Source organism: Pelophylax lessonae (assembly GCF_965119305.1).
Source record: "Pelophylax lessonae genome assembly, chromosome: 9".
NCBI lineage: Eukaryota > Metazoa > Chordata > Amphibia > Anura > Ranidae > Pelophylax > Pelophylax lessonae.
The window spans coordinates 210121591-210135002 of NC_138776.1; the positions used below are offsets into that span (position 1 = coordinate 210121591).

Consider the following 13412-nt stretch of genomic DNA (forward strand, 5'->3'; position numbering starts at 1 on the left):
AACACAAATTATAACCTATAGGAAACAAAATTGTTTACATAGGCCACCTATTCCTGTTGAGTATACCCAGCCCCATCAACACCCACCAAGGGGGAGCATGTCAGCGTATTCCTTACCCAACAAATTTAGACCCCAAATGCCACCAAGATATACCAAAGTATTAAAATAAACAATCAATATAAATCAATAAAAATCTATCTATGTATATGATCATAATTAAATATTTTAGCCCAACAATAAAGATGCTAATATAAATAGATGGCCGTATCAAGGGATATATATTTTCATATTCATTAAGCTATTAAACCAATTAGTGTAAGGGGCTATATATCCCTATCAGCTATTGAGTTATTTGAATTATGTATAATATAAGTGTTTTAAAATATTGATAATATTTACAATTTTATTTAAATTAAAATAGGATACAATTTAAGAATTACCAATTGGATAAGAAACAATTAAGGTTGAATTCTACATTAAAACCCCTAGGGTGCATGCTGTTCAAAGGGTATATCCACTTCCCTTCATTTTGGGATACCCCTCTGGTTAAGTTTCCCCCTCTCCAGTTAGACATTACTCTATCTATTCCACAGAATGTAAGTCCTGTTGGATCCCTGTTATGTGCTAGTCTAAAATTATTTGATAGACTATGGTTTTTGAACCCCTTTTTAATATTTGCTATGTGTTCTCGTAGGCGAACCCCTAGTTTCCTGGTGGTCCTGCCTACATACTGGAGTTTGCATGGACATTCCAGTAGATCCGTCACATGGGTTGTCTCGCAGGAAATGAATTTGTCAATTTTAAAACAAGTGCCTTTGTTAGTAGATGTGAAATGCTTGGTTTTCCGGGTTCTATGATGAACAGTTCTACACGTGACACAACGTCCACATGAGAAAAACCCCACTTGATCCAAGAACATGTTAGTTTTTTTGGGTAAATCTACCACATTTTTTGCCAGTCTGTTTCTCAAAGTCATAGGTTTATTTTAAATGAATTGTGTTTTTTTTTTAAGTATTTTTCCCAATATGAGGTCCTTCCTTAGAATGTGCCAATGTTTTTGGATAATTTTTTTTCAAGTTGTTTATACTGCTTAGAAAAGCCTGTCATAAAGGTCACCCCATGTTTGTTGTTATTGTTCTTTTGTCGCGTTTCCAACATGTTCTCCCTGTTATATTTTAAAACTTCTTCCTTCGTTTTTACCAGTGTGTTTCTATCATACCCTTTTTTTTTTAATCTTTTAATAATCGTATTGGCTTGGTTTTCTAAATCTGCCTCGCTATCACAATTTCTCCTGATGCGTATCAACTGACTTTTAGGAACTCCATTTAGCCATCTGGGATGGTGGCAGCTATGTATTGGAATATAGCCATTCCGGTCAACTTCTTTAAAGAATGTCCTGGTACATAGTTTCCCATCTTGTTGTATATGACCAGAGCCAAAAAATTTATGGCTTCTTTATTCCATGATTCTGAAAAGGATATGAGGTAGTTGTTGGCCCTTATCTCCTGCATGAATTCTTGAAAGGAATCTGCAGTACCTCCCCAAACTATAAATATATCATCTATATATCATTTGTAGAGGATTCGCTCGGGTCTTTCTTTGCTGAAAATAACTTCCTCCTGAGGTGGCATATTTTGCCCCATGGCAACACCCTGTTTTTGTCTATAGAAATTCCCACTATGCCAGAAAAAATTCTCGCTCATGGCTAAGTCTAGCGTTTCTGTCAGGAATTCTATTTGCAAAGAACAAATGAAAGTAGGTGGGTCTGACAGGGACCAAGGCTTTTCTGGGTGGTTAGCCCCTTTCTCAAGCCTTCTGTTTGTTTTTGGTGTACTGACTGTCCATGCACAGCTTGAATGCTGTGCGGCTTCAATTTCCCTGGCCAGTTCTGGCTTTTGATCCAACATAGGCAGCTGTCAAACTGTGGAATGTGCTTCTTCTCACTCCTGCCTTTGTGTTTCATGCATCATACTGATATTATTTATTTTTACATTACTGAATACTTTATTTTGGTTACCATAAAACTACATTTTATTTACACATCTCTGCACCTTGCTTTGTTTTATCTTCAAACAGTGGGCCTTAGCTCATATATACCTGTCACCATACTGCATGGAACTTTAAGCTAAAGTGGGGTATGCCCTGGCTCCTGGTCACACCATCTTTATAATTTAAAGACTCTTGAAATATTTGTCATTTGAGGACTATATTACCAATTGCCTTATGATGGTTAGTTAAGATTATGGCATTTTCCTATACCCCATAGTAACAAGGTAAATATGCAATATAATTTATAACCATGGGAGAAGACTTTGTCCAAGGATGATACGATTATTTGCACATACAGTATATCCGACTGCAGCTCTTGACAGTGCACCTGCTTCACCCCTGCAGTCTCCCCATGGCTGTCACATGATGGTACATATGTATTTCCATACATTTGTGTTGAAGCAGACTTAAGTCAGAGAAACATCTTAAAAGCACTTGCCATTCCACCTGTGACTGCCTTCAAATGCTGGAGGCCTAAACTGCAGGACTGCATTAATGCCGATGGTGGATGACTGAAGGGTAGCCAGTATGAGTGTACAATATATGTGTCTTTATACAGTATCGGGTTAATTTATTTAAGGCAATAAGGCTGTTCACATTGCAAGGGAATTTTTCCATAACGTAATGAATGTGGTAAAGCTGTTGTGATTGGATGTTCTTTACAAGGTGAATTTCCATCACATTTACTAAGCTATCTTATCTGTAGTATCTTACCTAAAATAAGGAATTATGGTTAGTATTGTTGCTTCCATTAGTTAATTAAAGTAGTATTAAAGGCAAAACTTTTTATTTTGGATAGAGTGTAGAAGGAGTAGGACACCTATCAGATTTTTTATTGATAATTGTGGCCCTATTTTTTCCTATTTTTTTTGTCATATGTACCAATATCACTGAAAGTGAAAGAAAATACCAGTAGAAGAGGAACAGAGGGGAAATCTTCAAGTGGGATCACTAGTTCTACCAACAACTAGGGATTTCCCCCACTTTGGAGGGATTTTCTCTCTTTTCTGTTGTGGCTGTGGGACAGGATGTGAAGGGGAATCCTTCCAGTGGGATACAGGTGACAAAACAACCTGACAGGGGTTATAACCCTTCCCATTACTCTATGTAGAAGGAAAAAAAAATATGTGGGCTTTAATTCTACGTTCAGATACAGTTCAGGTGCACCTAAAAGAGAAGTACAGTATGGCCAAAGCTTTTTTTTATGTCATACTTCTCTTCTAGGTAGAAGTGTACTTTCTTTTGCATTTCTGTGACCCAGAATCATCTGACAGTATGCTAAAGCCTCGTACACACAATCAGATTATCTTTCATCCGTTTTTTTGTTGCATGTTTGTCTCATAATGAAAATCCGAAAATTCCCGTACGACAGAAATCAACTTCAAAAGTGATGTCATGTGTTGAATTGTTTTGTATGTGTTCTTTCGTTTCTGAGCATGCCTAGTCTTGCTCTCACAATTTTTTTCAGACAAAAACTGTACTAATCAAACGAAAATCGGACGTTGTGTTGATGTACGATAAACATTTATAGCCTGCACATCCAGATTTTGAAAATTCCTAATCGGCTGTCGAAAGCACCATACTAACAATCCAAAAATCTGCAAATTGTTCGGCTGACAAAATTTTACTTCCAATTTTTGTATCGTTGTGTACGGGACTTTAGACCTGCTATCAACTGATGTCACAGAGCCACTTCATGTTGTGTCAGGATCCACCCAGATGCCTGATCAGCAGTGGTTCAGCCCCTCATTATAGAGAAAGTCTGAGCCAGCTGCTTTCAGCCCAGAGCTCCAGTGAGTGCTGTAGGGGCAGCGCACAGAGCGGTGACTAACAGTAAGCGAGTATACAGTATACAATTTTTTTTTTTTTAGTCCACACTTCTTTAACAAACAGAACATTTTTTTTTTAAATGCAAAAACGCTGCTTTTTTTTTGCTTTTTTGGTTCAGCTGACTTTAATTGGGAGACTACGGGTAAAGCATGTAGTGCATTTTTGCCACATTTTGCGTTTTGTGTTTTTAAATCTGCCCACAAAAAGCACAGAAGAAAGCACTGCAGAAATACTCAAAAGCAACATGCTTAAGTGTGAATAGAGCCTAACACCATAGTTATCTGTACTCTGTACTCAAAGGCATACCGTATGCAACTTTCTGTTCTTACCTTCAACTACAAGTTACACAAAGATTCAAGTTACACAAAGTACAAAAAGATTGCTTGACATTTAGTGAATGATGAATATTAACACCAGGTGAAAAAAAGATTATCTGTTTATGACAACCTTTGGGTAAATAAAAGGACTTCAGGACTGCTGATGCTGGAAGATAGAAAGTTGCAGAGTCACTCATTTTTGGTTTGGCTTTGCATACACTTCTTATGTGTGAAGAACTATAACATTTAGAAATACAGGTAATCATGATTCAGCAGAAAGGACAAATCTACACCCATATACTCAGATAAATCAAAATCTGTGATTTGCCACTTCATTTGTATTTTAACTTAGTTTATATTAATAATAATTCAATTATGGTTATGGCCACAAACCAACCCGGAACAGCTCAAAAGGGTGTGCTTCATTTGTGTCACTGGAGGAGTACCATTCCCTCCAAACTGAGCAATCCAGCAATTATATGGTTATATGCTGCAAAATAATCAGTATATAGTGTATAAGCTCCTAGGTAGAGGACCTGCTATGTAATGCAGTTAGCCCTTTTATTTCTGGATATCTGAGCTTGGAGGAAACAATGTTGTGAAGCCATCTGTCCTTGGCAGTAAAGCCTCTATCAAGATAAATGATCTACAAGGTAGCTTAAATTTGTCTTCCTAATTTTTCAACCCTGGCTAAATAGCTTATTTATTTGCAAACAAACAGGGCAATGCACCATTGTGTTAGATCAGCTTATCTTCATTATCATAAACAGAGAAAAAAAAGGAGAGGGGGGTCTTCTACAAATGTTCAACCATTAAGACCTTTGCCATATGGATATGTCGAAATATCCTTCTGAAATAGGTTAGACTTTCAAATCGTTGCAGAGCTGTAACCACATTTTTCATGCTATCTGTCAGCCACATGATCTGTAGAAAGTACTGTACATTAGATGTAGCCTGCTAACATTGCACGGCATCTTTTGTTCTGTACAGGGTACATTAAATGTAGCCTGCTACCTTTGCATTATATTTTATGTTCTATGTGAAGTACATTAAATCCAGCCAACATTGTACTTTATCTTATGTTCTGAATGGGTAAGTGAAAAAATGTCACTTGAAAAGAACAGCTTTAGGATCTTGGACTTAATATATTCTGTATTCATTAAAACATCAATGCTGGCCAGAAGAGCCATTCTCAACAAGTGGACTGTCGCCATCCCACCCACACTCCAGGATGTAAAAACTGAGTTAACAAAACTGCTCAGCAGAGACCTTCTAGACATTCAATTCTCCTCCGGACCCTCCTCTTGGTTGTCATCCAAATGGGACTCCTACCTCACTAAATTCCCTTTACCAGTGAACAGGTCATACAGCTTGAACCAGTATCGACTTAACTCAAGTATGCAGGGAAACACTCCACCTTCATAGGGCAGCTATTATGATATGGACACCAACACATTGTAACCCCCACCCTTTTTTGATTCTCCCAAAGGTTTTATGATCAATGTATATTCCTGGTGCCCCCCTGTAGAGGTCTCTATACTGGACCTCACAGTTCTTAAACTAATTTAGAGTATGTTCTCAATTTACTCACACGCTTTAGAATTGCTTTACCCAAAAGCTATGCCTGTTACTGTTATTGGTATCATTATTTTCTAAATCAGTGGTATTCCCCCCTTCCCCTCCCCGCTATATGCAGATTATAGCTTGATAATTTCTGAAATCTCATCATAATATGTAATAGTGTTATTATTGTTTATTTGTTTTATGTCATTGACTTTATGGTTTTGTCTATTTGTTTTGTATCTTTAACTTTATAGCTTAATACTTTCGTACTCTTATACTCTTTGAAAATTTCAATAAAATGTGTTAAAAAAAAACACACCAATGCTATCATCTTTATGTTTTTGGGTCTAGCTTTTTAATATTTGTTTCAGTTTCCTTTTTTTCCTGTGATATAAAAAATATGATCTTTGTTACCTGTAAAACTTTCAAAAACATGAATAGATATACTTTCCCAATCATGTATTGTGAGTCATATAAATATTGTAGACATTAAACTATTTAAAATGTGGGACACAATGACTGATATTATCTACTCATTTTTTTTTTTAAAGATATGTTCTATTTTAATGTACCATAAATCTGCTTTTATTCCCGTGTATTGTGATATGACGCATGGTCATTGTTCATTCTTGTAAAATTCCAATGTAATCTCAAAATGGTTTAAATATGAAGAATGTGAGCACATATATTTTCTAAAAGGCAAACAAAGCTTGCTTTTAAAAAGTCAAGTCTGCAGCTTTGAAAGTCATAGATATGGAAATGAGTGACTATTACTGTATTTCTTCCGCCGAGTGTAGCTTGTTCACGGATTTCCAGGAAGTGAAATAGCTTTGATGTTCTTATTGTAAGACAATTCACCATCTAAAAATGAATGTTTTTGCTTGCAGAGAGCGAGGAGGTATACCAACAGCAGATCCTGTCAATCTCCTGCATCGTCTTCGGCATTGTAGCTGTGGGTTTGATTTGTGCAGCCTTCTACTGCAGGACAAAGTAAGATGTGGATTATTTTAGGCTAGAATGAAAATTGTGACTTAATGAAGTCATTTTTTTTTTTATCACAAATTACTTTCTTTTTAATCTTTAGTGGAATGTTGGATACTGCTGCCTGGTCAAGTAGTCAAATTCAAGATTGAGGGTCACATGTTCCTAGCACCAACTTCATGTTTACAATATGTTTACATGCGTACGATAGCAGATAGTTATGGCAATAAATGCAGGATTAGTTAGCTATAATGTTCATCAGTCTTATCCACTGCCAACAAAGTTGTGGTTGCGACTGTTGTCTTGAAATCTAAAGGCGTGATTGTTTAACCACTTGCTGACTGGTGGTTATATATATAAAATAAGAGTTTCTCACTTTTTGAATTGAATTACTGAAATAAATTACCTTTTTGATAATATTCTAATTGTATGAGTTGCACTTGTATATTGACCATTAACTTCTGCCAGATACCATTTGTAAAATATGGTCTGGTGGGCATCTGTCCCCTAAGGTGTTAAAAACCAAAATAGCAACTACATTTAATTTACCTATAAGCATAAGATGGCATTCTGCTGATGCTGCCAGAAGTCCCCTACACCATACACAAACACACACACACACAGATACCATGCTCCATAGGTTAAACCTGAATGGCTGCTGTCCAGATTTTATAAAATAGAACATTGAAGTGTAAATTGAGCCAACAGCTAAATGAGTAGTTGAAATACATATATGTAAAGCCCCGTACACACGCACAGATTGTTGGCCGTAAATTGTCGGCCTACGTCCGATCTGCCGATTGTAGGCTTGTTAGTATGATGCTTCCGACAACCAACTGCGAATTTTCGGCCGAAAAAAAATCTGGTGTGCATGCTATAAAATTTTTGTTGGCTAACAACAGCACGGCCGGTTGTTCCTCAGTCAGTACAGATTTCGGCAGACAAAAATCAGATGAGCAAGACTGGGCATGCTCAGAGAAGAAAAAACACACGGAAAGTCAACCATCACATGACATCACTTCTGAAGTTGGTTTTTGTTGGCCAACAAAAGTCCAGTGCAAATCTAGAGCAAATTTCAACCAACAAACAACACTGGACAAAAGACGGCCGATCGGTCGGCCAACAATCTGTGCGTGTGTACGAGGCTTAAGCTGCTTTATTTACTGATTATCTAATTATGTTCAGCCGGTCTTGTGATTTAATGACCTGTTGAAGTAAATAAGTCAGCAATGTTATGAAAGTGATTTATTCTTCAGTGAACTGTCTGGAGGTGGAGAGGCCACTGCAGAATCTGCAAAGCTGAACCAGTAAATAAAGTTATCATTGTTATATTTTATATACTTTTATAATGTACCAGGGGGGAAGTGCATCACAAAACTGCCTGAAAATCATTACAAATATTTTGTCAGGTATAACAGTTCACCTATATGTACAGTATCTAGTCTGTGTATTTCACTAATAATCTAGATATACACTTTAAGTGTCCATTCACACTGGCACGACTTGTCAGTCTACTTGGTCAGCCTGACAAGTCACGCACCATCGCGCACCGTCGCGTCCCATAGTGTAGTACAGGACCCGTTCTAATAGGAGCGTCACAAGTCGCTCCGACTTAGAAAAAGGGTCCTGTACTACTTCGGGGTGACCTGGAGCGACTTGCATAGACATTAATTTTATGAAGTCCGTGCAAGTCGCGCCGAAGTCGCGCTGCACGCGACTTCACAGGTCGCCCCCTAAGTCGGAGCGACGTAGTGTGAACCGAGCCTTAAGCTCCACAGTAAACAAATCAAATGACAAGTGTCCAGCTATGCAAACAAGTCAAAATAACAACCCACACCTTCGATATATAAATTTGTGAAAAAAATGTAAGTGAGCCCATGACATCATAGTTTCTGTCTGGATCTTACGCTTATCACTAATAACAAACATGAATAGCTAATTCAGTGATTGGTAAACTACATGTGGGTGCTTCCACCTTGGCCCTTATGGTAATCACAAAAGGCAGACAATGTGAGGAAGTCTAGATGACCCCATGGGGGTCATTTACTAAAGGTGTATGCAAATGAAGTTGCACTCTGCAAGGGCCTTTTCCCCAGAGCTTAGTGAATGTGGTAAAACTTCAATTTGCAAGGAATACCTAATAACATGCAAAAAACAATTAGAAAGTAGATGTTTGCTTACACATGATTAGATAATGAAAGTCAGCAGAGATTCATCTCATTCACTAAGCACTGAGGAAAATGTCCTTGCAGAATGCAACTGCACTTGCAACGTGAACAGTCTATCTGCCTTTAGCAAACCCACCCCTATGAATTGCATGGTGCCCTAAAGTTGATTACTCAAAAATCACAGTGCAGACAGAATCCAAACAGGGCAATATACATTTATCAACGTAGATGTGTTATATGGGTGAGGCAACTCACCCTACTCGCGGGGCTACTTTTCTTATGGAGTGTGCTCACCAAAGCCCGAGACCAGTCAGAGACCACAGTCATGTGAAAAATTAAACATTAACCACTTGCGGACCGCCCACCGCAGATATACTGTGGCAGGCTGGCTTGGCTGCGTGAACCCGCCGTACCTGTATGCCGGTTCGCAGAAGCGCTCCTGTGGGCGTTTATAAATTAATTTTGTGCTAACCCACACATACTGTGTCTACTCACATATAGTGAGACCTTTTCATCAGCTGGTATATTTATTTGATCACTAGTTTATGCACCTTGGGCAATTTTACTCATTTATCTATTCCACTATTTTTATTCACCCACCACTGAGCACTTTATATTTATATATGACAATGTCTTTTATATTTATTGATTTAATACTTTATTTATTCTTTATACCACAAATTAGCACTTTGTTACACCTTTGGCACTGTTTACAATTACATGTTCATATGTATGGATCATATTTAATGTGGTGATAGAAGTGATAATACGATCATATTTGTTTTTTCCCTGCTTATAACATCCGTTTGAAGTGCCGTCAATTATTAATACAGGGGCAGCACCATTTACCTCACCCCCCTCTTATTCGCGCGCCCTCCCCCATTAGGCTGTAAACACAGCAGACCATTGTTCTCTCTGGATTTAACTCTTTCTCTCTCTTGTTCCCTCTCTATTTAGCATCACAGGTCTCTGTGTTGATTCCAGAAGTCCCTCCCCCATACAGTTAGAAAACACTCCCCTATGCTCACACTTAACCCTTTGATCATCCCTGGATTAACCCCTTCCCTGCCAGTGTCATTATTACAGTAACAGTGCATATTTTTAGCACTGATTACTCTAGTAATGTCACTGGTCCCCCCAAAAGTGTAAAAAATTTCAGTTAGGGGTCCTATCTGTCCACCGACATGTCGCAGTCCTGCTAAAAATCGCAGATCGCCACCATTACTAGTAAAGAAAACGAAATAAATAAAAATGACATAAATCTTTTCCCTAGTTTGTAGGCGTGATAACTAATAACGTTATTACTAAAAATTTGTAGCAGAATAGAAATTGGTCTAAAAGGATGAAAAAATGTGATTTTTTAATTTTTTTTTTTGGGGGGGGAATGTTTTATACTGTAGCAGAAAGTAAAAAATATATATATTTTTTCCCCCCAAATTGTTGCTCTTTTTTTGTTTATAGTGCAATGAATAAAAAGGGGATCAAATACCACCAAAAGAAAGCTCTATTTGTAGGGAGATTAGGGTACAGCGTCGCACCACCGTGCAATTGTCAGTTAAAATAATGAGTGCCGAATCGCAAAAAATGGCCTGGTCATTAAAACCTTCTGATCCTTAAGTGGTTAAAGTAGTTCCCCTACTTTGAGATGAGCCTTCACTGTGTGCAGTAATAATACAGAATTCCTCTGAAAACTGATTTGTCCCATATCACTCCACACTATAACTTGTATATTGCATTAAGAGGGATGTGCTAAACCTGTGTCCACTAGACCATTCCAGCATACCTCTGTTACCTCACTCCCAGTAACAGAAAGGGATTCCACCATACACTTTGCACAGACCTCATGTATGCATTTAATAACTTTTTCACTTCCCATTCCTTGTGACCAGACCATGGATCTCCATAGTGCAAGTTTGAATTCAGTTGCCATTGGATACCGACCGCTAGGGAGGGAGCTGGATAACAACCCCCTCGCTACCAGGACCTGTCACCTTACCAGGTATCACACCTAATGACTGGCTGCTTGTAGCTTTTTCCTTCACTTGGTTACCAATGGCAACTACACTCCTCCTTTTCTTGCCGAGTTAACCCTTTTGTAACATTGTCACTTCATACCTCTTTGTGCTTTACAGACCCTGGGTCTTTAGATACACCAGAACCAACATGTACCCCTATGAATAACTTCAGACCAGGCTCATAGAGGTTAATATAACTTTAGTGAACAAGTGTGGCATAACAGTTCAATATGAACAACTCCTTTCCCCTAACTCTAACTAGAATAGTGTGGCTGCCCAGGCATACCCCTGTGAGGTGAGAGTCCATTATGGCATTGTCCATGACTTGAATGTCCCCACAAGTCCTGTGTCTGCAAAGGTCTGCAACGTGTCATAGACACGATACACAAAAACAAGTGTACACAGGTTAAAAGTGTCAATACAAAGTCTCTCAAAACTTAAAATACAAATAAATGCGATCAGTTCACAAACCTGGATCTATAGAGGTGTCACTGTGAGATGAAAATACAGGCAAATAATCCTACACTAACACCAACACTCCAAACATGCAGCCTCTTACCAGAGAGATTTGGTCACCATAGCAAGCAACCAAATAGTGCAGTTTAACAGCTCTAGGCAAAATTAGGCAAATGTTTTCCAAAACTACCACTTCAGTATCCAGTACTGCACTAATACTAAAATTTCTTATCAGATCAGCATATATGATGGGAGAGAAAAAAACAGCCTCCTCATAGTGTAGTGGGATTCAAAGCAAGGATAGTTTAATAAAGTATTGCACCTAGAGATTACATATACAAATTAAATAGGCATCCAACCATCAAGATGGCCACAGTCCATGCCGGTGCATGATGACGTTACACGCCATGACTTCAGATCTCTCTGATAAGAGGCTGCACATTTGGAGTGTTGGTATTTGAATGTAATTTCATTTCGCAGTGACACATCTATAGATAAAAGTTTATGAACTGGTCACATTTATTTTTGTTCAACCTTTTAAGAGACATTTTATTGACACTTTTAACCTGTGCACACTTGTTTGTGTGATTTTCTTAAAAAGACAGTGATGCATTTTGTTATTTTTTAAAATAAACATTAGCATTCATTGTTGAAAAAGTAGATTTTTATGTCTGATCCATGCACACAACATATAATGGTCTGTTAGAATTTCCCTGCACAATAGAACAGAAATCGCATATGGAATGCCCAAAAAAGTTGATAGTGGCTGATGGGGAATGATTCTGTTATGGCTGTTTACACAACAAAATATTGTAAAATTAATAAATATGAGTCTATCAAGATTAACACATTTTTTTATTGTCACTATAATAATAGCTGAGAAATAAATAATAAAATTACTGTTGATACAAAGTATTACATTTTGCAAAAAAAAAAACTGTAAATAGTAAGGGGACAGAAATGATAAAATTTCAGCTAAATTTTTCATTATTTGTTTCCTTTTTTGGAAATAGAAATTCAAAAAAAAAGTTTTGCATAAAAATGTAAAAATTTTGCATTGCTATTACTAACATATAGTGATGGATGAACATCGGACATCGGATGAACATGGGGTGGTTCGCGAACGCCATCTGCAAACTTTCTCAAATGTTCGTGAACCGCAAGTTCGCTACGAACCCCTTTCACTTTAATGGCAGGCGAACATTAAAAACCTCCTGGTCATATTTGCAGCCACAAAATACTTACTATCTGTGCACACATAGTCCCACAACATGGACACTGACATACCAAATGTATTGCTATTGGAAAAGTTGCCATCAATTTTATTTTATTTTTTTTTTTTTTGAGCCAAACATTTTTTTTTCTAAATCAGCCAGAACTGACAGCAGCCGGTAAATACATGTCAAATACATATAGGGTCCATTCACACGTCTGTAAAATGGGTCCGCATCCGTTTCACAATTTAGTGAAACGTTTACTGACCCATTGATTTTAAATGCCAGTCTGAAAAATTAGGCATTCACAGGATAAAGAAATAAGTGTCAGCCAGTACAGGCCCCAAAAATTAGCCCACAGGCATTCACCTGACAGCAAAGAGCTTGGTTTTCTGTGGCTGGAGGTACATTAGGCATACGCAGGATACAGAAGTAAGTGTCGGCCAGTACAGGCCCCAAAAATTAGCCCACAGGCGTTCACCCGACATCAAAGAACTTTGTATTCTGTGGCTGGAGGTACATTAGGCATACGGAGGATACAGAAGTAAGTCTCGGCCAGTACAGGCCCCAAAAATGAGCCCACAGGTGTTCACCTGACAGCAAAGAACTTGGTTTTCTGTGGCTGGAGGTACATTAGGCATACGCAGGATACAGAAGTAAGTGTTGGCCAGTACAGGCCCCAAAAATTAGCCCACAGGCGTTCACCTGACAGCAAAGAACTTGGTTTTCTGTGGCTGGAGGTACATTAGGCATACACAGGATACAGAAGTAAGTGTCGGCCAGTACAGGCCCCAAAAATTAGCCCACAGGCGTTCACCT

At 38.1% G+C, this 13412-nt stretch overlaps 1 protein-coding gene across 2 annotated transcripts in view; it reads left to right on the top strand.

The window, feature by feature from the left end:
- Positions 1 to 13412, top strand: part of NRG3 (neuregulin 3) — a 1290624-nt gene that overhangs the window by 1174556 nt on the left and 102656 nt on the right. For both annotated transcript variants that reach the window (XM_082267408.1, XM_082267407.1), the window contains exon 5: positions 6647 to 6749. In XM_082267408.1, coding sequence (XP_082123534.1) covers positions 6647 to 6749 — 103 coding nt within the window. The remainder of the gene's footprint in view (positions 1 to 6646; positions 6750 to 13412) is intronic.